The 21,774-nt window shown below is 53.3% G+C and overlaps 1 protein-coding gene across 2 annotated transcripts in view; it reads right to left on the minus strand.

Annotated features, from left to right (window-relative positions):
- The window catches only part of MRC1 (mannose receptor C-type 1), an 88,750-nt gene that overhangs the window by 58,679 nt on the left and 8,297 nt on the right, over window positions 1-21,774 (minus strand). For both annotated transcript variants that reach the window (XM_068146365.1, XM_068146364.1), the window contains exons 3-6: window positions 19,602-19,775; window positions 12,176-12,340; window positions 9,307-9,420; window positions 4,828-4,974 (exon numbers count right to left, since the gene is read on the minus strand). In XM_068146365.1, the coding sequence (XP_068002466.1) occupies window positions 4,828-4,974; window positions 9,307-9,420; window positions 12,176-12,340; window positions 19,602-19,775 (600 nt within the window). The remainder of the gene's footprint in view (window positions 1-4,827; window positions 4,975-9,306; window positions 9,421-12,175; window positions 12,341-19,601; window positions 19,776-21,774) is intronic.

Here is a 21,774-nt window from a genome sequence, read left to right on the forward strand (position 1 = left end):
CCAGCCTGGCTGCAAACACCTCCAGGCAGGAGGCTTCCACCACCTCCCTGGGCAACCTGTGCCAGGCTCTCACCACTCTCCTACTGAAGAACTTCATCCTCAGTCTAACCCTGCTCTGCCTCAGCTTCAAACCATTCCCCCTTGGCCTGGCTCCAGACACCCTCAGGAAAATTCCCTCTGCAGCCTTCCTGCAGGTTCCTCGATTCACAGAATGTTTTAGGTTGGAAGGGACTTAGGGACCTAGTTCCAACCCCTCTGCCATGGGCAGGGACACCTCCCACCAGCCCAGCTTGCTCAAGGCCTCATCCAGCCTGGCCCTGAACACCCCCAGGGAGGAGGCAGCCACAGCCTCCCTGGGCAGCCTGCTCCTGTGTCTCACCACCCTCACTGTATCCAGTCTCAATCTGCTCTAGTCACGCTTCAGTCCAACCCCTCTCACTCAATCACTCCAAGCCCCTGTGAAAGGTTCCCTGCAGGATCCCTTGAGGTCCTGGCAGGCAGCTAGGAGGTTCCCCTGGAGCCCTCTCTTCTCCAGGCTGCACACCCCTAGCTCCCTCAGCCTTTGCTCACAGCAGAGCTGCTCCAGCCCTTGGATCATCTCCATGGCCCTTCTCTGGACCAGCTCCAGCAGCTCTGTGTCCTTCTCCTGCTGGGGACACCAGCAGTGGATGCAGGATAGGAGGTATGAAGATTTGATTAATTTATTTCTTGACATAGAAGCCCTGGCCAGGAAAATATCATCTGCCCTGAGTTTTCCTTTACACCCCTGGAAGCTGAGGGCACTTAACACCTGGCAGGACCACATACTTCTTCCTTTATGACTTCCCCCCAGGAGACATTCTGGACAGCACTTCATGAAGTGCAGCCCTGCCAGCCCCTGGTTCATCTCTCACCACATTTTGTCAGCAATTTCTCCACATCAGAAACATTTTGTCTCATTTCTGTTCCTCTTCCACGCTCCTGCTAAACAGGGAGCAGGGAGGGAGATGTTAAAGCCTAATGCAGAGGAAAGAAATTACAAATAGATGCCAAAAAAACCCTGGAACTGAATCTAAGGAAGATAACAGAGTGCTGAACTGATGGGGTATGTACTGGGGGCTTGGAGCTAGATGATGGAGGGAAGGATCCATCCAGAGGGACCTGGACAGGCTGCAGAGCTGGGCCCAGGACAACCTCAGGAGGTTCAACAAGACCAAGGGCAAGGTCCTGCAGCTGGGGCAGGGCAATCCCAAGCACCAATACAGGCTGGGCAGGGACTGGCTGGAGAGCAGCCCTGAAGAAAAGGCCTTGGGGGTGCTGGGGGAGGAGAAGCTCAGCAGGAGCCAGCAGTGAGCATTTGCAGCCCAGAGAGCCAAGCAGAGCCTGGGCTGCAGCAAGAGAAGTGTGGCCAGCAGGGCCAAGGAGGGGATTCTGCCCCTCTGCTCCACTCTGCTGAGACCACAGCTGCAGCTCTGGGGCCAGTTCTGGAGCCTCTGTGCCAGGCAGGATCTGGAGGTGCTGGAAGGTGTCCAGAGAAGGGCCAGGAGGAGGAGCAGAGGGCTGGAGCTGCTCTGCTGTGGAGACAGACTGAGAGAGTTGGGGCTGTGCAGTCTGGAGAGGAGAAGGCTCCCAGGAGACCTTCTTGTGGCCTTCCAGGATCTGCAGGGGGCTCCAAGAAAGCTGGGGAGGGACTTCTGAGGGTGTGAGGGAGGGATAGGACTGGGGGGGGATGGATCCAAACTAGAAGTGGGGAGAAGTGAGATTGGCTGTGAGGAAGAAGTTGTTGCCCAGGAGGGTGGTGAGGGTGGTGAGAGCCTGGCACAGGTTGCCCAGGGAGGTGGTGGAAGCCTCCTGCCTGGAGGTGTTTGCAGCCAGGCTGGATGTGGCTGTGAGCAACCTGCTGTAGTGTGAGGTGTCCCTGGCCATGGCAGGGGGTTGGAACTGGCTGAGCCTTGAGGTCCCTTCCAGCCCTGACAGCTCTGGGATTCTATGACCTTCAAGAATCTATGACTGATGTGTGAAAACTAAAATTGGAGCAGTATCCAACTGATCAGCCTAAGACAAGAGTCACAGAATATCTCTTGTTGGAAGAGACCTCCAGGCTCACCCAGTCCAACCTCCACCCAGCACTGCAGGCTCAGCACCAAACCATGGCCCTAAGCACCAGCTCCACACACTGCTTCAACACCTCCAGGGATGGGGACTCCAGCACTGCCCTGGCCACAGCACTCCAAGGCCTGGGAACCCTTCCAGGCAAGAAAGATTTCCTAGCATCCAGCCTGAACCTCCCCTGGGGCAGCTTGCAACCATTTCCTTGCCACCAAGAAGATGCTGCCCCCTCCTCACTCTCACCCACAGACATTGAACTAATTGTTTATCAGCAGCAATCAAATACTAACAGAACTTCAGGAAAATCAAAATAGCTCTAGGACAACCTGAGGAAATAATTCAAATGCACACTGAATCCAGAGTCACAGAAGGTTGGGGGCTGGAAGGGACCTCCAAAGATCATCCAGTCCAACCCCTGCCAGTGCAGGAGCACCCAGGGCAGGGCACACAGAACACATCCAGGGGGGGATGGAAAGGCTCCAGAGCAGGAGACTCCACAACCTCTCTGGGCAGCCTGCTCCAGGCTCCAGCACCCTCACAGGGACAAAGTTTTCCCTCCTGTTCCCATGGCACCTCCTCTGCTCCAGCTTGCCCCCAGTGCCCCTTGTGCTGTCCTTGGCCATCCCTGAGCAGAGCCTGGCTCCAGCCCTGCACATCTTTATCCCCAGCAATGAGAGCAGCCCTCAGGCTCCTCTGCTCCAAGCTCCAAGCCCCAGCTCCCTCAGCCTGGCCTCCCAGGGAGATCTTCCACTGCCTGCAGCAGCTCTGTGCCTCTGTGCTGGACTCTCTCAAGCAGTTCCCTGAGGTCCTTCTTGACCTGAGGGGCCCATATCCTATCATAGGACAGTCCTGAATAGAGCCTGGGTCCATCCCCCTGACCCTGAAGCCCTTCTCAGCTATGGCATGAGGTGTGCTTGGTTTCACTGCTGAAGTTTTAAGCTCATTAAATCCAGCAGTGAACCTTGGTTTCAATCTTTAATGAGGGAGACTGGGCCCAGGACTCCAGGGATCTCACCAGAGTGGAGCAGAGTGGCAGAATCCCTTCCTTCAAGCTGCTGCCCAGGCTGCTGGGGATCAGCCCAGCACAGGGCTGGTTTCTGTGCTCTGAGTGCACTTTGCCAGCTCATGCTGAGCTTCTCCTCACCCAGCATCCCCAAGCCCTTCTCCTCAGCACTGCTCTCCAGTAATTCTCTGCTCAGCCTGGGTTTGTGCTTGGGATTTCCCTCAGGACCTAGCATTTGGCTTTGTTGAACCTCCTGAAGCTGTAAGTGACCCAGCTCTGCAGCCTCTGCAGGTCCCTCTGGATGGATCCCTTCCCTCCTGCATGTCAACCACCCCACACAGCTTGGTGCCATCAGCAGACTTGCTGAGGGTGCCACAACCCCACTGCCCATGTAGCTGACAAAGGTGGTCCCAGTGCTGAGCCCTGACCAAGCACTCCCCACTGGTCTCCACTTAGGCATTTTGTATCATTTTTTAAACCTCTCAATCATTTATCTTGTGCTTTATGGACAAAGTCTGACAGTTTGGCTGGGGTTTTGCAGGGAGAACTCCACCATTCCTGCAGGGCAGGACTCAGCTCCACTGCAGCAGGATTACTGCAGGTGAAACTGGGAGGCAGAGCCCTGTGCTGGCTTCTGCCACATGCACTAAGCAACAGCCAGCAGAAATGCAGATGGAAGAGAGGTCCTTAGCCATCAAGGATCAGTGCTGGGCCCTGTGCTCTTTAACATCTTTACTGATGATCTGGATGAGGGCACTGAGTCCATCAGCAGTAAATTTGCTGATGACACCAAGCTGGGGGCAGGAGTTGATCTACTGGAGGGTAGAGAGGCTCTGTAGAGGGACCTGGACAGGCTGGACAGATGGGCAGAGGCCAAGGGCAGGAGATTGAACACATCCAAGTGCCAGGTGCTGCACATTGGCCACAACAACCCCAGGCAGTGCTACAGGCTGGGGTCAGAGTGGCTGAGAGCAGCCAGGCAGAGAGACCAAGGGGTAGTGGTTGATGGTAGGCTGAACATGAGCCTGCAGTGTGCCCAGGCAGCCAAGAGGGCCAATGGCATCCTGGCCTGCATCAGGAACAGTGTGGCCAGCAGGAGCAGGGAGGTCATTCTGCCCCTGTACACTGCACTGGTTAGGCCACACCTTGAGTCCTGTGTCCAGTTCTGGGCCCCTCAGGTTAGGAAGGAGGTTGAGCTGCTGGAAGGTGTCCAGAGAAGGGCAACAAAGTTGGTGAGGGGTTTGGAGCACAGCCCTGTGAGGAGAGGCTGAGGGAGCTGGGGTTGCTTAGCCTGGAGAAGAGGAGACTCAGGGGAGACCTTCTTGCTCTCTCCAACTCCCTGAAGGGAGGTTGTAGCTAGGTGGGGGTTGGTCTCTTCTCCCAGGCAGCCAGCACCAGAACAAGAGGACACAGTCTCAGGCTGTACCAGGGGAGGTTTAGGCTGGAGGTTAGGAAGAAATTCTACACAGAGAGAGAGATTTGCCATTGGAATGTGCTGCCCAGGGAGGTGGTGGAGTCAGCATCCCTGGAGGTGTTCAGGAGGAGACTTGCTGGGGTGCTTGGTGCCATGGGTTAGTTGATTGGATGGTGTTGGATTGGTTGATGGGTTGGACTCGATGATTTGGAAGGTCTCTTCCAAACTGGTTGTTGGTTTATTATTATTATTATTATTATTATTATTATTATTATTATTATTATTATTATTACTATCACTTGAGGGTTAGGACCAAACCCACCTGAGGGAATGATGAAGGAGTGCAGGGTGGTGTTCCCCCGTTTGCAGACGTAGCCAAGCTTCTGGCTGCACTCCCGAGTCTCCCACTTGGCACCTTTGCCAGGGTTCAGTGCACCACAGACTTTGCCAGGCTCTGGAGAAGGATGGCCTGGAGAAAAGAAACAACAAAATCCCTTCAACAAAGTGTAAAGGCATCATGGTCACCCCCAGCCACTCTCCCATTCCAGTCACACAAGGTTTGGCAGGACCTCAGAGGTCATCTACTCCAACTCCCAGCCATGGGCAGGGACACCTCACAGCCAGACTCAGTTTCTCAAGGCCTCACCCAACCTGGCCTTGAACACCTCCACAGCCTCCCTGGGCAGATATTCCAGAGCCTCACCACTCTCCTACTGAAGAACTTCTTCCTCAGCTCCAGTCTAACCCTGCTCTGCCTCAGCTTCAAACCATTCCCCCTTGGCCTGGCTTCAGATCCCCTCAGGAAAAGTCTCTCTGCAGCCTTCCTGTAGGATCCCTTCAGGTGCTGGAAGGCAGCTCTGAGGTCCCCCTGGAGTCTTCTCTTCCCCACACTGAACACCTCCAGCTCTCTCAGCCTGTGCTCACAGCAGAGGACCATTGCCTCTGCTCCTGACCCTTGACACCCAGGAGCAGAGGCTGTCCCCTCCTCACTGCAACCTCCCTGCAGGGAGCTGCAGAGAGCAAGGAGGTCTCCCTCAGCCTCCTCTTCTCCAGCCTCAACACCCCCAGCTCCCTCAGCCCCTCCTCTAGCCCAGGGGCTCCAGGCCCTTCTCCAGCCTGCCTGCCCTGCTCTGCACAGGCTCCAGCCCCTCAGTGTCCTTCCTGCAGGGAGGGCCCAGAGCTGAACACAGCACTCCAGCTGTGGCCTCCCCAGTGCTGAGCACAGGGGGATGATCCCCTCCCTGGCCCTGCTGCCCACCCTGCTTCTGACCCAGGCCAGGATGCCTTTGGCTTTCTTGGCCCCTGGGCACTGCTGCCTCCTGCTCAGTGACTGCCAACCAACACCCCCAGGTCCCTCTCCCAGCTGCAGCTTTCCAGCCACACATCCCCAGGTCTGGAGCTCCCCATGGGGTTGTAGTGACCCAGGTGCAGGACCTGGCCCTTGGCCTTGTTGAACTTCCTCCAGTGAGCCTTGGCCCATGGCTCTCAGCTGTCCAGGTCCTGCTGTGAAGCTTCCCTAGCCTCTAGCAGCTGGACACAGCCACCCAGCCTGGTGTCATCTGCAGACTCACTGAGGGAGCCTCAGTGCCCTCACCCAGATCATTGATAAGGACATTGAAGAGGACAGGTCCCAGTGCTGAGCCCTGGGGGAGACCACTGGTGACTGACACCAGCCAGACTTAGCTCCATTCCTAATCACTCTTTGGGCATGGCCATCACTATGATCTCATGACTTTAGACTACAGCTGGACTTGCATTTGCACTTGTGTCCTGTCTTCCCCACAGAGGAGAAGAAGAGATACTTACACACACACACAGAAAAAACAAACCTGAATTGTTTTAATGCCAAAAATAGTTCAGCTGTTGGCAGTTAGCTCACTCAAGTTCCACCCTGCACAATGTTATTGCTGATGACTTAGGGACCTTTGGTTTCTGCCATCTGTTTAGGGCTGATGTGATGGAAGAATGGGAAGCTTCCAGATTCCTTTAAGCTACACTAGTAGAAGAAGAGACAGCTCCTCAACACCCAGGGTGATGGGGATGAGCTGGAGGTACACTGAGCAAGGTGAACTCATGAAAGAGACAACATAGGCACAAAATATGTTCTGTGGACTTAAGAGTATTAATTTGGAATGGAATTAAAGGACATAGAACCACAGAACTGTCAGGGTTGGAAGGGACCTCAAGGCTCAGCCAGTCCCAACCCCCCTGCCATGGCCAGGGACACCTCACACCACAGCAGGTTGCTCACAGCCACAGCCAGCCTGGCTGCAAACACCTCCAGCCAGGAGGCTTCCACCACCTCCCTGGGCAGCCTGTGCCAGGCTCTCACCACCCTCCTGGGCAACAACTTCTTCCTCACATCCAATCTCAATCTCCCCACTTCTAGTTTTGCTCCATCCCACCCCAGTCCTATCCCTCCCTGACATCCTCAAAAGTCCCTCCCCAGCTTTCTTGTAGGCCATAAGGAGTTACAGATACATGGAACCCATTTTGGTTCCACTAAAGCCCAACTAATCCTTTAGAGGACGCTGAGAGTCATCTCCAATTTGCCATGAACAGCTTCCCAGCTTCCCCCTGGTGCTTGGGCTCCACCTCACACTCGGTTCCCCCCCCCTCTTCCTTGCACACAGGTCCTCAGCACCACACTTGGATGACAGACCTATAAATAGCTTCACAGCAGCTTGCAGTCAGAGCCATCTGTTTGCCTGCTGTGCTCACTCCACTGCAGAGCTATTGCTAAAGGAGCTCAAGTTGCTCCTCAGAGCTTACCCACTGAAGAGCTTTGTCTTCCTAAAATGTGCTCCTGCTCTCATCCACACAAGGAAGCCTCTGGGTGATGCCCTGGGGTTACTGTAAGGTCCTGCACTGGGTTCACAACAACTCCCTGCGGCTCTCCTGGCTGGGGGCAGAGGGCTGGAAGAGTGGCTGGGGCCAGTAGAGAAAGATCAGAAGGTGTTGGTCAACAGACAGCTGAAGATGTGTGTGCCCAGGGGGTCCAGAAGGCCACCAGCATCCTGGCCTGGATCAGCAATGGTGTGGCCAGCAGGAGCAGGGAAGTGACTGTCCCCATGGGCACAGCACTGGTGAGGCCACACCTTGAGTACTGAGCTCATTTTGGGGGTGCTCAGTCCAAGAGGGACATTGAGCTACTGGAGTGTGTCCAGGGTAGGGCAATGAAGCTGGTGAGGGTCTGGAGAGCAGGGCTGGGGAGGAGCAGCTGAGGGACCTGGGGGGTTCAGTCTGAAGGAGGCTGAGGGGAGACCACATTCCTCTCTGCAGCTCCCTGAAAGGAGGTTGGAGCCAGGTGGGGGTTGGTCTCTTCTCCTTAGCAACAAGTGATGGGATGAGAGGAAATGGCCTCAAGTTGCCCCAGGGGAGGTTTAGATTGGACATTAGAAGAAACTTCTTCCCTGAAAGGGTTCTCAAATCCTGGCACAGGCTGCCCAGGGAGGTGGTTGAATGCCCATCCCTGGAGGTGTTTCCCAGAGGCAGAGCTGTGGTGCTGAGGGCCATGGCTCAGCCCCAGCCTTGGCAGAGTTTGAGAATGGTCAGATTCAAAGCCTTTAAAGGTCTTTCCTGATCAAAACAATTCTATGACTCTAAGGTACAGAAGAGCATTTACACAGCAAAACTTCTGACATCTACTTTAAATTACTCTCCAAAAGCCTCCTGAGCAGGCAGTGGAAGGCAGTGTGGGTCCTGCAAAGAGATCTCCTGAAAGAGGCCCTCTCAGCAGTAAATGAGAAGAGCTGCTGTGCTGCACCAGGCTACAGAAGGCAGAGAACTGCCCTTAAGCAGTGGCATGGGAGCTCAGCACTGCAGCTGCAGGTGTGAGGATGCTCCAAGGCAGAGTAGCTCAGCATCTTCAGCTTGAGAGGCTTGGCTGCCACAGGTAGCCACATCCCAGCTGCACATGAACACCTCACCTTTAAGAAATAAGCAAAACAAACTGTAAAGGAATTTCTCAAAGAGAAAGAAGCAGAAGAGGCCTCACTACAGACTGGGCAGGCTGGGCTCAGAAAAGCTCAGCAGTGAGCACACCTGCAGCAGCAGGTTTGTTCTGCATTCACAACACACAGAGTGTAAACACATCAGCTGCATCCAGAGCTGGGTGACCAGCAGGACAGGGAGGGGATTCAGCCTCTACTCCAACACAAGAGCCCTCAACACAAGAAGGATATGATATGATCTGAAGGCTGGAGCACCTCTGCTGTGAAGACAGGCTGAGAGAGTTGGGGCTGTTCAGCCTGGAGAAGATAAGGCTCCAGGGAGAGCTTAGAGCAGCCTTCCAGTACCTGAAGGGGGTACAGGAGAGCTAAAGAAAGGAGTTTGACAGAGGCATGGAGTGACAGGACAAGGGGCAATGGCTTTGAGCTGTGAGAAGATTCATTTAGACTAGACATGAGGAGGAATTCTTCCCCATGGTGGTGATGAGGCAGTGGAACAGGTCCAAGCCTGCAAGTGTTGAAAGTCAGCCTGGACAGGGTCTTGAGCAACCTGGTCAGGTTGGAGGTGTCCCTGTCTGTGGTAAGGGGGTTGGAACTGGATGATCTAAACCACCTGATCTGAGCCCAGCCCTTCCTAGGACTCTGATTCCACAGCTCTGAAAACTTTGCTGTGGATTTCGAGGCTCCCAGCTGTAACTTCAGCCCAGTGGGCAGCCCTGGCACAAAGCCTGTGGCTCACAGCATTGATAGTCACTGCCAGAGCCTTCCAGCATCAAAACAAGCTCAGCAGCTGCAGAAGCACAGAATAGAAACACATCACACAGGTGTTTACCTGAGACCTTGCCCCTTACCTGGCAGCCAGTTCAGGTATCGAAAGGGAGCTCCCCCAACCCACTGCCAGCCGCTGTTGAAGTTCAAACTGTTGAGTCCAAACCAGAGAGCAGAGCTCAGCCTGCCAGTCAGACCTAGGGAGAGAGACAGGGAGAGGCTGAAAGGCCACAGCCAGAGCAAACCCTTCTCAGAGCCTGAGGTCTGCTGCATTCCAGCTGCAACAGCTGCTGCTGCTCCCCTCGGAGTTCAGGTAGCTGTGCTGCGCCTGCAAATGTGCCACAGAATTGTCACTGCTGGGAGGGACCTCAAGGACCAGGATGCTGCTGGCTCCAGCCAGCCATTGGAGCTGTTTAGGAGGAGACTTGATAGGGTGTTTGGTGCCATGGTTTAGTTGATTAGGTGGTGCTGGGTGAGAGGTTGGACTCGATGATCTTGAGGTCCCATCCAACATGGTCTATTCTATTCCATCCCATCCCATTCCATCCCATCCCATTCCATCCCATCCCATTCCATTCCATTCCATTCCATTCCATTCCATTCCATTCCATTCCATTCCATTCCATTCCATTCCATTCCATCCCATTCTATTCTATTCTATCCTATTCTATTCTGTTTCACCTCTGGCTCACTGAGCAGTTTTCAGCAGGCAGGTTCTCTGAGCAGATTGTTGCATTGCTTAATAGCTCCTGACAACTAAACCATGGCTCCAAGTGCCCCATCCAATCCCCTCTTGAACACCTCCAGGGATGGGGACTCCACCACCTCCCTGGGCAGTACATTCCCATGGCCAATCTCTCTTGCAGGGAAGAACTTTCTCCTCACGTCCAGCCTAAACCTCCCCTGGCACAGCTTGAGACTGTGTCCTCTTGTTCTGGTGCTGGCTGCCTGGGAGAAGAGACCAACCCCCACCTGGCTACAACCTCCCTTCAGGGAGTTGCAGAGAGCAAGAAGGTCTCCCCTGAGCCTCCTCTTCTCCAGGCTAAGCAGCCCCAGCTCCCTCAGCCTCTCCTCACAGGGCTGTGCTCCAGACCCCTCCCCAGCCTTGTTGCCCTTCTCTGGACACCTTCCAGCAGCTCAACATCTTTCCTAACCTGAGGGGCCCAGAACTGGACACAGGACTCAAGGTGTAGCCTAACCAGAATGACTTCCCTGCTAGAAACACTGGCACAGGTTGCCCAGGGAGGTGGTTGAGGCTCCATCCCTGGAGATATTCCAGGTGAGACTGGACAGGGCTCTGGCAACCTGATCCAGTGGAGGATGTCCCTGCTGAGTCCAGGGAAGTTGGACTGGATGAGCTTTGGAGATCCTTTCCAATCCAGAGCATTCTATGATTCTATGAATATTAAATTCATTACATCACAACAATAATGAAAATAATTAATAATGTATTAAATAATCTTTCCCCCCCTTGGAACTGTTACAAAATTAAATTGCTGTAAGTGCCCAGGGGGTCACCAACCCCAGGCTCTAAAAGGCAAGGGGCCTGGTTTCCTGCTCTCTCTTTCCTCTTCCCACACAATTACCAAGGCTAAGTTTCAAATGTACGATATCCTGGAAAGCAGTTGGAGGGTGACCTGAATCACAGAGTGTGAGGGGCTGGAAGGGACCTCCAAAGCTCACCCAGCCCAACCCCCTGCCAGAGCAGGAGCACCCAGGGCAGCTCACACAGGAACACAGCCAGGTGAGTTTTGAATGTCCCCAGAGAAGGAGACTCCACAACCCCCCTGGGCAGCCTGCTCCAGGCCTCTGTCACCCTCACAGTGACAGAATTCTTCCTCCTGTTTCCATGGCACTTCCTCTGCCTCAGCTTCCACCACTGCCCCTGGTGCTGGCATTGGGCAGCACCCAGCAGAGCCTGGCTCCAGCCTCTGGGCACTCCCCCTGCACAGCTTGAACAACAGCAAGGAGCTCACCCTCAGGCTCCTCCTCTCCAAGCCTAAGAGCCCTCAGCTCCCTCAGGCTCTCCTCATGAGGAAGATCTTCCACTGCCTGCAGCAGCTCTGTGCCTCTGTGCTGGACTCTCTCAAGCAGTTCCCTGAGGTCCTTCTTGAGCTGAAGGGCCCAGAGCTGGACACAAGATTCCAGATGTGGCCTGAGCAGGGCAGAGTAGAGGGGGAGGAAAACCTCTCTCAGCCTACTAACCAGAACCATTCTAATGCCCCCCAGGAGTCCCTTGGCCTTCTTGGCCACCAGAGCACGTTGCTGGCTCATGGTCAACCTCCCATCCACCAGGACCCCCAGGTCCTTTTCCCCTTCCCTGCTCTCCAACAGCTCAGTCCCCAAACTACCTTGGTCCATGGGGCTGCCTCTTCCCCATCTCCCTCCCTCTCTCCCTTCCCACCTGGCTTCCTTTGCTTGCTTGGCACAGGAGCTGGGCTTGGAGCAGCCTGGCTGGGGCCTCGAGCTCACAAGTGACTTTCTAGCTGTGTCATTTTTGGCTAAGGCATGGTGGGAAGGGGTAGGAGGTTATGGGGGGAGGGGGCATTTGAGGGCTGGATTTTCAGCCTGATTTGGTGGAGACTGGGGAAGCTTAGGCTTAGTGGGCCTCTGTGTTAAGGCCAGCCTCTGGATTTGATATGTTTTTGATATGTATTTGATATGTTTTGCACTGCAGTATGTAGTGTGAATAGCACTTCCATTCAGACTTCTGATAACAGCCTGCATGCCCACCCAGTCCTGTGTGGAGGTTTCTTTACCTGCTTTGAAAGAGGAGTACAGAGCCTGTCCTGCTCCCTTTCAACCCAAGACACCACTTTTTCCCCAGGTGAATCATTGCAGATAACAACTCCAACCCAGTGAGACCCAGACCTGCACAAACATCCATTGTGCAGCTGGGAGGTGCTGTGGAAGTGTCAAGGAAGGAAAACCTCATGGACAACATCACCCTACCTGCCAGGTATGTTTGCTCATGCAGCTCTGTGATGCTCAGTAACTCTGCCTTCTGCTGTTGACAGCTTTTTCTTGCCTGGTGCCACTGCAGGGCTGCATCAGAGTTTATCTGGTACTGGACATTGGTTAAAGGATCTGTATTCCACAGGGCATCCATGCTGTTAACTGCAGGGAGGAAAAGAAATGATGTATCACAGTATCACCAAGGTTGGAAGAGACCTCCAAGATCACCAAGCCCAACCTGTCACCACAGACCTCATGACTAGACCATGGCACCAAGTGCCACATCCAATCCCCTCTTGAACACCTCCAGGGATGGTAACTGGTCATGAAGATGGAGCCAGGTAAGATAGAGACTAAATTATGGAGCACAAATGCACAAACACTGCTATAGGCAAATGGCTTGAAAGGAGCCCTGAGGCTCTCTAAAGAGTTGGTAAATCCAGGGTGCAGCTAAACCATGAGAGCCATGTTGGGCAGAACAGAAACAAGGTCACCATTGTCTCTGGAACATCAAAGCTGCTGTTCAGGCAGGTTCAAACAGTGGTAAAAGAGTTGATTTGGCACTGTGCAGAAAAATCATAGAATCACAGAATGGGCTGGGCTGGAAGGCACCTCCAAAGCTCATCCAGTCCAACCCCCCTGCACTCAGCAGGGACATCCCCAGCTAGATCAGGCTGCCCAGAGCCCTCTCCAGCCTCACCTTGAATATCTCCAGGGATGGAGCCTTGACCACCTCCCTGGGCAACCTGTGCCAGTGTTCCACCACCCTCCTCTAGTAAAGAACTTCTTCCTCATGCCCAATCCAAACTGACCCTTCTCTAGTGTAAAAAAGCATAAAGATATGACCCAATTCTCAGACTGAGGGCAAAAAAAAGGCTGCACTGAGTGCACAACTTGTCCACTACTCTGTGCTTTCCATGAAGTGTTTGAAACAGCTCAGTGCAGCAGATGAAGCATTGAACACTTGTGGATTCCTTGTATGGCCACTGGTAGCTTGGAGTAAAACCCAAAGCTTTGCAGGTCTTGCTCTCAATGGGACTGGAAATTGAAGCAGTGTTTTGGTTGATATTTTACATCACAGTATCACCAAGGTTGGAAGAGACCTCAAAGATCATCAAGTCCAACCTGTCACCACAGACCTCATGACTAAACCATGGCACCAAGTGCCACATCCAATCCCCTCTTGAACACCTCCAGGGATGGGGACTCCACCACCTCCCTGGGCAGCACATCCCAATGACAAATAACTCTCTCAGTGAAGAACTTCCTCCTCACCTCCAGCCTAAACCTCCCCTGGCACAGCTTGAGACTGTGTCCTCTTGTTCTGCTGCTGGGTGCCTGGGAGAAGAGACCAATAACCCCTTCCCCTTCCTGGCTACAACCACCTTTCAGGTAGTTGTAGAGAGCAAGAAGGTCTCCCCTGAGCCTCCTCTTCTCCAGGCTAAGCAACCCCAGCTCCCTCAGCCTCTCCTCACAGGGCTGTGCTCCAAACCCCTCCCCAGCTTTCTTGCCCTTCTCTGGACACCTTCCAGCAGCTCAATATCTTTCCTAAACTGAGGGGCCCAGAACTGGACACAGGACTCAAGGTGTGGCCTAACCAGTGCTGAGCACAGGGCACAATGACTTCCCTGCTCCTGCTGGCCACTGCTTCCAGAACTTTATAGTGAAGCAGACTCCTGGGAGCTCAGGGGTACCTCCAGCTGACCACTTCTCTGAGCAAAGAGCCCCCAGATTTTGTATTGCTTTTGGATGCTGTGTAAAGAGGCCATGGAAATACTCTGCATTGGTGACAGGAGCCAAGAGTGTGCACTTGGCAGCACAGCAGGCAAACCACATCCTGGGCTGCATCCAAAGCAGTGTGGCCAGCAGATCCAGAGAGAGGATCCTGCCCCTCTGCTCTGCTCTAGGGAGACCTCACCCGCAGGGCTGTGTCCAGCTCTGGAGCCCTCAACACAGGAAGGACCTGGACCTGATGGAGAGGGTCCAGAGGAAGCCATGAAAATGAGCAGGGGGTTGGAGCTGCTGCTATGAGGATAGGCTGAGGGAGCTGGGAGTGTTCAGCCTGGAGAAGAGAAGGCTCCAGGGAGACCTAAGAGCAACCTGGCAGGACCTGAAGGGGGCCTACAGGAAGGCTGCAGAGAGACTGTTTGCAAAGGCCTGCAGGGACAGGAGCAGGGGCAATGGCTTCAAACTAGAGCAGAGCAGATTGAGATTGGATGTGAGGAACAAGTTCTGCAGCAGGAGGCTGCTGGAACTCTGGAACAGGCTGTCACTAAAGCCTAATGCACTGCTTGCAAATGAACCCAGGGATGTAGATTTGCCCAATACTTAACAGAGCAGGGCAAGGCTGTTGAACTATTTCCTCCCTCTCTGCAGGTTTGGTTCCTGCCTGGTCAGCTGCCAGTTTGATGCATGACTTCCAAGGCTTTCTAAAGTCTTCCCAGGGATGCCAGCTCTGTCAGCCCTCAAGGAAGAGGCCTGGGTGCACTTTTGGCCATCTAAATACAGCTACAGGCACACCTCATGACTCACTCTGCTGATGGTCTTGCACTGTGCAACCTGTTCTCTCCCCCAGCACCTGCTGTCACACTGCAGTGCTCCAATAGGCAGTGTGAGCTGTAAGCATCCAGTATTTACTGGGCTGCTAAAAACTCTGTGAGGCAGCCACAGTTTCTTCCTGTGGGATTGAAGCTTCTGCTCTCACTGGATCTTTCTGAAGCATTATAGAACCACAGCATGACAGAACCACAGAAGGGTTTGGATGGGAAGGGACCTCCAAGATCCTGCTGGCTAAGTTGGAGGGATACTGATTTGCTGGGTGGACTGTTTGGTGGATAAGGAATAAGCTGGAGGGTCACAGCCAGAGGGTGGTGCTCACTGGCTTCATGTCCAGATGGAGAGCAGTGACAGTGGTGTCCATCAGGGGTCTGGGACCTGTGCTGGTTAATGTTTTTAGCAATGACATAGTGGGGTCGAGGCACTGTCAGCAGTGTGCAGATGGCACCGAGCTGAGTGCTGCTGTTGATGTGCCAGAGGGACAGGATGGCATCCAGAGGGACCTGGACAGGCTGCAGAGGTGAACCCAGCTGAACCTCACAAGGTTCAACAAGAGCAAGGGCAGAGTCCTGCACCTGGGCCAGAACAATCCTCACTGTCAATACAGACTGGGGGAGGAGTGATAGAAAGCAGCCCTGGGGAGAAGGGCTTGGGGGTGCTGGTGGGGGAGAAGCTGGGCAGGAGCAGGCAGTGTGAGACTGCAGCACAGGAGGCCAAGGGCAGCCTGGGCTGCATCCAAAGATATATTGCCAGCAGATCCAAAGAGGTCATTCTGCCACTTTGCTCTGCTCTGGGGAGACCTCACCTGCAGGGCTGGGCCCAGCTATGGAGCCCTGAAAACAGGAAGGACATAGACCTGATGGAGCAGGTCCAGAGGAGGCCACAAAGATGATCAGGGGTTGGAGCAGCTTTGCTACAAGGACAGGCTGAGGGAGCTGGGGGTGTGCAGCCTGGAGAAGAGAAGGCTCCAGGGAGACCTAAGAGCAGCCTGCCAGGACCTGAAGGGGGCTGCAAGAAGGCTGCAGAGAGACTGTTTGCAAAGGCCTGCAGGGACAGGACCAGGGGCAATGGCTTCAAACTAGAGCAGAGCAGATTGAGATTGGATGTGAGGAACAAGTTCTGCAGCAGGAGGGTGGTGGAACACTGGCACAGGTTGCCCAGGGAGGTGCTTGAGGCTCCATGCCTGGAGATATTCCAGATGAGGCTGGACAGGGCTCTGGGCAACCTGATCTGGTGGAGGATGTCCCTGCTGAGTGCAGAGGGGTTGGACTGGATGAGCTTTGGAGCTCCCTTCCAACCCAGACCAGTCTGTGGTTCTATCTTCTTCTAGTTCCAAGCCCCTGCCACAGGCAAGGACACTTCTCACTAGACCAGGCTGCCTTATCCAGCCTGGCTTTCAATGATGCCAGGCTCAGAGCCTCCACAGCTTCCCTGGGCAGCCTGTTCCAGGGCCTCAGCACCCTCACAGGACAGAATTTCCTCCTAATGGCTCATCTAAATGCAACTCCTTTCTGTGTGAAGCCACTGCCCCTCACCCTGTCACTGCATAGCTTTATAAGTGATGTTTCAATGCCACAATGAGAGGTTGAGCTGCTGGAAGGTGTCCAGAGAAGGGCAACGAAGCTGGGGAGGGGTCTGGAGCACATCCCTGTGAGGAGAGGCTGAGGGAGCTGGGGTTGCTTAGCCTGGAGAAGAGGAGGCTCAGGGGAGACCTCATTGCTCTCTACAACTCCCTGAAGGGAGGTTGTAGCCAGGAGGGGGTTGGTCTCTTCTCCCAGGCACCCAGCACCAGAACAAGAGGACACAGTCTCAAGCTGTGCCAGGGGAGGTTTAGGCTGGAGGTGAGGAGAAAGTTCTTCCCAGCAAGAGAGATTGGCCATTGGGATGTGCTGCCCAGGGAGGTGGTGGAGTCACCATCCCTGGAGGTGCTTAGGAAGAGCCTGGATGAGGCACTTGGTGCCATGGTTTAGTTGATCAGATGGTGCTGGATGATAGGTTGGACTTGATGATCTCAAAGGTCTCTTCCAACCTGGTTAATTCCATTCTATTCTGTTCTATTGTATACCTCTACTGGTCAGATATCTCCAGTTCCACTGAGTACAGTTAACTGCTTTGAGGACAGCCTTGCCCCCTCTTCACATGGGACAATATCTGAGCCACTTTTACTCCCAGCATATTCAAAGAGCCTGGTTTAACCCTCCTCACTTGACTGCATGTCCAGGCTGCAGCAGGAGCAGCTGGAAGAGTCTGCACTGCATGTTCTCCTATCTCCACCTGTGCCTCCCCAGACAGTTAAACAAAGAAGAATCACTTCAATCTTACTACATAAACTTCAACACACACAGACTTCAGCATTCCACCTGTAAAAGTCCTACTGATGGTTCCAAGTAGGGGTAGAACTAGGGGGATGGAGCAAAAGAAGAAGTGGGGAGATTGAGATTGGATGTGAGGAAGAGGTTGTTCCCCATGAGGGTGGTGAGAGCCTGGCACAGGTTGCCCAGGGAGGTGGTGGAAGCCTCCTGCCTGGAGGTGTTTGCAGCCAGGCTGGAGATGGCTGTGAGCAACCTGCTGTAGTGTGAGGTGTCCCTGGCCATGGCAGGGGGTTGGAACTGGCTGAGCCTTGAGGTCCCTTCCAGCCCTGGCAGTTCTGTGATGCTATGATTCTATGTTTATTAAGTCACCACTCTCATACAGTGCATTCTACAGCAGCTTCTACTAACAAGACAGCCTGTCCCTCTTTAAAAGACATGCCCCAAACTTGAGTCTTTCATAGGCAGCAGTGAAGAGTCAGGAAGGAAACAGGCAGGCAATCAGCAGAAAGCAGCCTCTGCCAACAGGAGTCACAGCCAGCTGGATGGATTTCCTTGAATTATGCCCAAGAGTTAAACAAACTTTTAATGATGCCTCCCAGTTACTACACTCAAAGAATGCCAGGCAGGGAGCAGCCTTCAGCTGACTTTCATGTCTTGGGTTAATGGGTTTGGTGTTCCCAAGATCATTCTGAGTATATTGAAAGTCATGCTGGCAAAGAGAGAAAGGACAAAGCAGGATAAAACAAAAGCCCAACCACCAGCAAGCCCCAGCCAAAGGCAGCCAACCAGCCAGACACACAGACCCCCCCAACCTTACACAACAAGCAACAAACCCACCCCCACAAAACCCAACGACCCCACAGCCAACCAAACCAAACCCTGCATCAATGTTTGCCTGCAGGAGTGAATGCAGCCTCCATGGAAATCAGGCAAGAGCACCAAGGCCTCACTAGCAAACCATGTAAGGTGACAGATTCACAGGGGGTTGGAAGGGACCCTCAAAAGTCATCTTGCCCAAGCCCCTGCAGGCAGCAGGGATGCTGCCAGCTAGAGCAGGCTGCCCAGGGACACAGCAGGGCTGATCCTGAATGTCTCCAGGGATGGAGCCTCAACCACCTCCCTGGGCAGCCTGTGCCAGTGTCTCCCCAGCCTCACTGTGCAGAACTTCCTCCTGGTGTCCAACCTAACTCTGCCCTGCTCCAGTTTCAAACCATTGCCTCTTTTCCTATCCCCACAGCCCCTTCTGAACAGTCCCTCCCCAGCCTGTCTGTATGTCCCTTTCAATATCAAAATGCACTTCTCCAGAGCCTTCTCTTCTCCAGCATGGAAAACCCAATTCTCTCAGCCTGGGCCCACAGCAGAGGCTCTCCAGCCCGCTGAGCATCTCTGGGGCCTCCTCTGGACTCTCCCCATCAGGTCCAGGTCTCTCTTACATTGAGGGTCCCACAGCTGGACACAGCCCTGCAGGTGAGGTCTCCCCAGAGCAGAGCAGAGGGGCAGGATCCTCTCTCTCCAGCTCTGGCCACACTGCTTTGGTTGCAGCCCAGGCTGCCCTTGGCCTCCTGTGCTGCCAGTGCCCAGGCTTGGGAAATATTGGGATTTAGTAAAAAGTTCTTGGAAGCTCCTTACTCTGCTCTGCTGAGGCCCCACCTCCAATACCACATCCAGTTCTGGTGTCCCCAGCAGATGGGCACAGAGCTGCTGGAGCAAGCCCAGAGGAGGATAGCAAGGGCGATCCAAGGGCTGGAGCAGCTCAGCTGTGAGCACAGGCTGAGGGAGCTGGGGGTGTTCAGCCTGGAGAAAAGAAGGCTCCAGGGGGACCTCAGAGCTGCCTTCCTGTACCTGAAGGCATCCTACAGCAAGGCTGCAGAGAGACTTTTCCTGAGGGTGTCTGGAGACAGGCCAAGGGGGAATGGTTTGAAGCTGAGGGAGGGCAGGGTAAGACTGGAGCTGAGGAAGAAGTTCTTCAGTATGAGCATGGTGAGACTCTGGCACAGGTTGCCCAGGGAGGCTGTGGTTGCCTCCTCCCTGGGGGTGTTCAAGGTGAGGCAGGATGAGGCCTTGAGCAGCCAAGCCTAGTTGAGAGCTGTCCCTGCCCATGGCAGGGAGGTTGGAGCAGAGGATCTCTGAGGTCCCTTCCAACCTGAGCCATTCTATGATATCCAAAACCCAACTCACTCTGCAAAGCAGCCTTGATGTTCAGCTAAGCTCTATCCCAGCTGCCAGTTCTGCAGCCCAGATCTCTGCCATGGCCCTTTGCATTTCCTACTGTAATCACTTTCCATCCAATTAGCTTCCTATGGAAGCCAGTGGTATAACTGCAGATCCCAGCAGATGACTCACTCCCTCTCACCTGGATGCAGCTGCTCAGGCTCTTTTCATGCTGAGCCCTGCATTTCCATATTCAAGTAGTTTCTAAAAGAGGAGCAGGCTGGAGATAGCAAAATGTACCATTTCAAGCTGTATCTTGCACAGGAAAGCACCTGGTAAGGAGATCAGTTTGTCCAGGCAGCTGAGGAACAGCCCAGCAGAACCAGGAGCAGACAAAAACTTACATTTCAAGGGGCAGAATCCATACATCTTGTCCACATCAAAGTTTGAAGTGGTTCCACACCAGAACCAGCCATCAGATCTGCCAGCATCTGTGCAGTCAGCATACCACTGGTCACCAAACTTGAAAGGGAAGACACAAGGAGCTCCATTGGCATTTCCTTTCACTGTGTAGGTATCTAAGAAGACACAAGCATGTCAGAATGCATGAGCAGCAGTAAGCACAGGATCTAGAACAGGATACAGATCAGCTGCCAGTTTAGTGTACAACCTGCACCACAAATGGGACACTGAGCATTTTACCCTCTAAGCTGATCCCCATGCCCACAGCAGGACAGGATCATGTTGCTTCAGGAGAGCACTGACCAGATCTGACTAAGCTGGGACAGGAGCCTTCCTCTGCTAATTTTTATTGCATAACAATCAAGAGTACAAAACCCACACAGTTAAGCACAAACAGCTGCTGCTGCTTCTTTCAGCAGCCCATTGAGGTGTTGACCACCTTAGACAGGGAAGAGCATGGAAGGACAGGGGCCTGATGGAGAGGGGCCAGAGGAGGCCACAGAAATGCTCAGGGGGTTGGAGCAGCTCTGCTAGAAGGACAGGCTGAGGGAGCTGGGGGTGTTCAGCCTGGAGAGGAGAAGGCTCCAGGGAGACCTAGGAGCAGCCTGCCAGGACCTGAAGGGGGCCTACAGGAAGGATGGAGAGAGGCTGTCCCAGACACCTGCAGGGACAGGAGCAGGGGCAATGGCTTCAAAGTAGAGCAGAGCAGATTGAGATTGGATGTGAGGAACAAGTTCTGCAGCAGGAGGGTGGTGGAACACTGGCACAGGTTGCCCAGGGAGGTGGTTGAGGCTCCATCCCTGGAGAGTCTGGAGAGGGCTCAGGGCAACCTGATCCAGTGGAGGATGTGCCTGCTGAGTGCAGAGGGGTTGGATTGGATGAGCTCTGGAGGTCCCTTCCAGCTCAGGCTATTCTCTGATTCTGTGTACATGGATACTTGGAAGATGCACAGCCCAGAGTGACTCCAATATCCCATGCTCAGATAAAATTGCCACTGGCATCTGAAGATCGTTTTTGCTTCATGAGAAACCTGACTCTGCGAAACTGATCAAAGCAACTACAGAAACTGCTCAAGGAACTGGAGCAGTCTTCTTGTATGTGCACACAGAATGGGGCAGCACTGATGGGAAGACACAGAGAGGAGCACCACCTGCCAGAGACTACTGGAGAAGTGGCACACCAAGGTCACTGTCTCACAGAGCTTCTAGCAAACCAAGGAAGCAGGAATGGCTTCCCTCCTGCCTCCTTTCACCTGATCTGCTCTTCTAGGGTTCTTTTACTCTGGCCAAGGACAAGTTATGTCACCAGCCACTGTGTAAAGCACACAAAAAGCATCCATCCCTCCTTCTGGGACCATTTCTGCCTATCCCAGAACACTAACTGGGGAGCCAGAGGTATTGCCAGGGAGTTCTCATCATGATGTTTGTGTGTATGAGACAACTCCTTTCAAACTCAACTCTTTAAAATAGATAAAATAACTGTTTAGGAAGAGCTTGGATGAGGCACTTGGTGCCATGGTTGAGTTGATTAGATGGTGCTGGGTGAGAGGTTGGACTGGACGATCTTGAAGGTGTTTTCCAACCTGGTTTATTCTATCCTATTCTATTCTATTCTATTCTATCCTATTCTATTCTATTCTATTCTATTCTATTCTATTCTATTCTTTTTATTCTATTCTTATTCTATTCTATTCCACTCCATTCCATTCCATTTCATTCTACTCTATTCTATTCTATTCCATTCCATTCCATTCCTTTCTATTCCATTCCATTCCATTCCACTCTATTCTATTCTATTGTATTCTATTCCATTCCATTCTACTCCATTCCATTCCATTCTACTCCATTCCATTCCATTCCATTCTATTCCATTCCATTCCATTCCACTCCTATTCTATTCTATTCTATTCTATTCTATTCTATTCTATTCTATTCTATTCCATTCCATTCCATTCCATTCCATTCCTTTCTATTCTATTCAATTCCATTCCATTCCTTTCTATTCCATTCCATTCCATTCCACTCTATTCTATTCTATTGTATTCTATTCCATTCCATTCCATTCTACTCCATTCCATTCCATTCCATTCCACTCCATTCTATTCTATTCTATTCC

The sequence above is a fragment of the Melanerpes formicivorus genome, unplaced genomic scaffold (assembly GCF_026170545.1).
Source record: "Melanerpes formicivorus ecotype bairdi unplaced genomic scaffold, bMelFor1.0.p_v2 SCAF_13, whole genome shotgun sequence".
Taxonomy (NCBI): domain Eukaryota; kingdom Metazoa; phylum Chordata; class Aves; order Piciformes; family Picidae; genus Melanerpes; species Melanerpes formicivorus.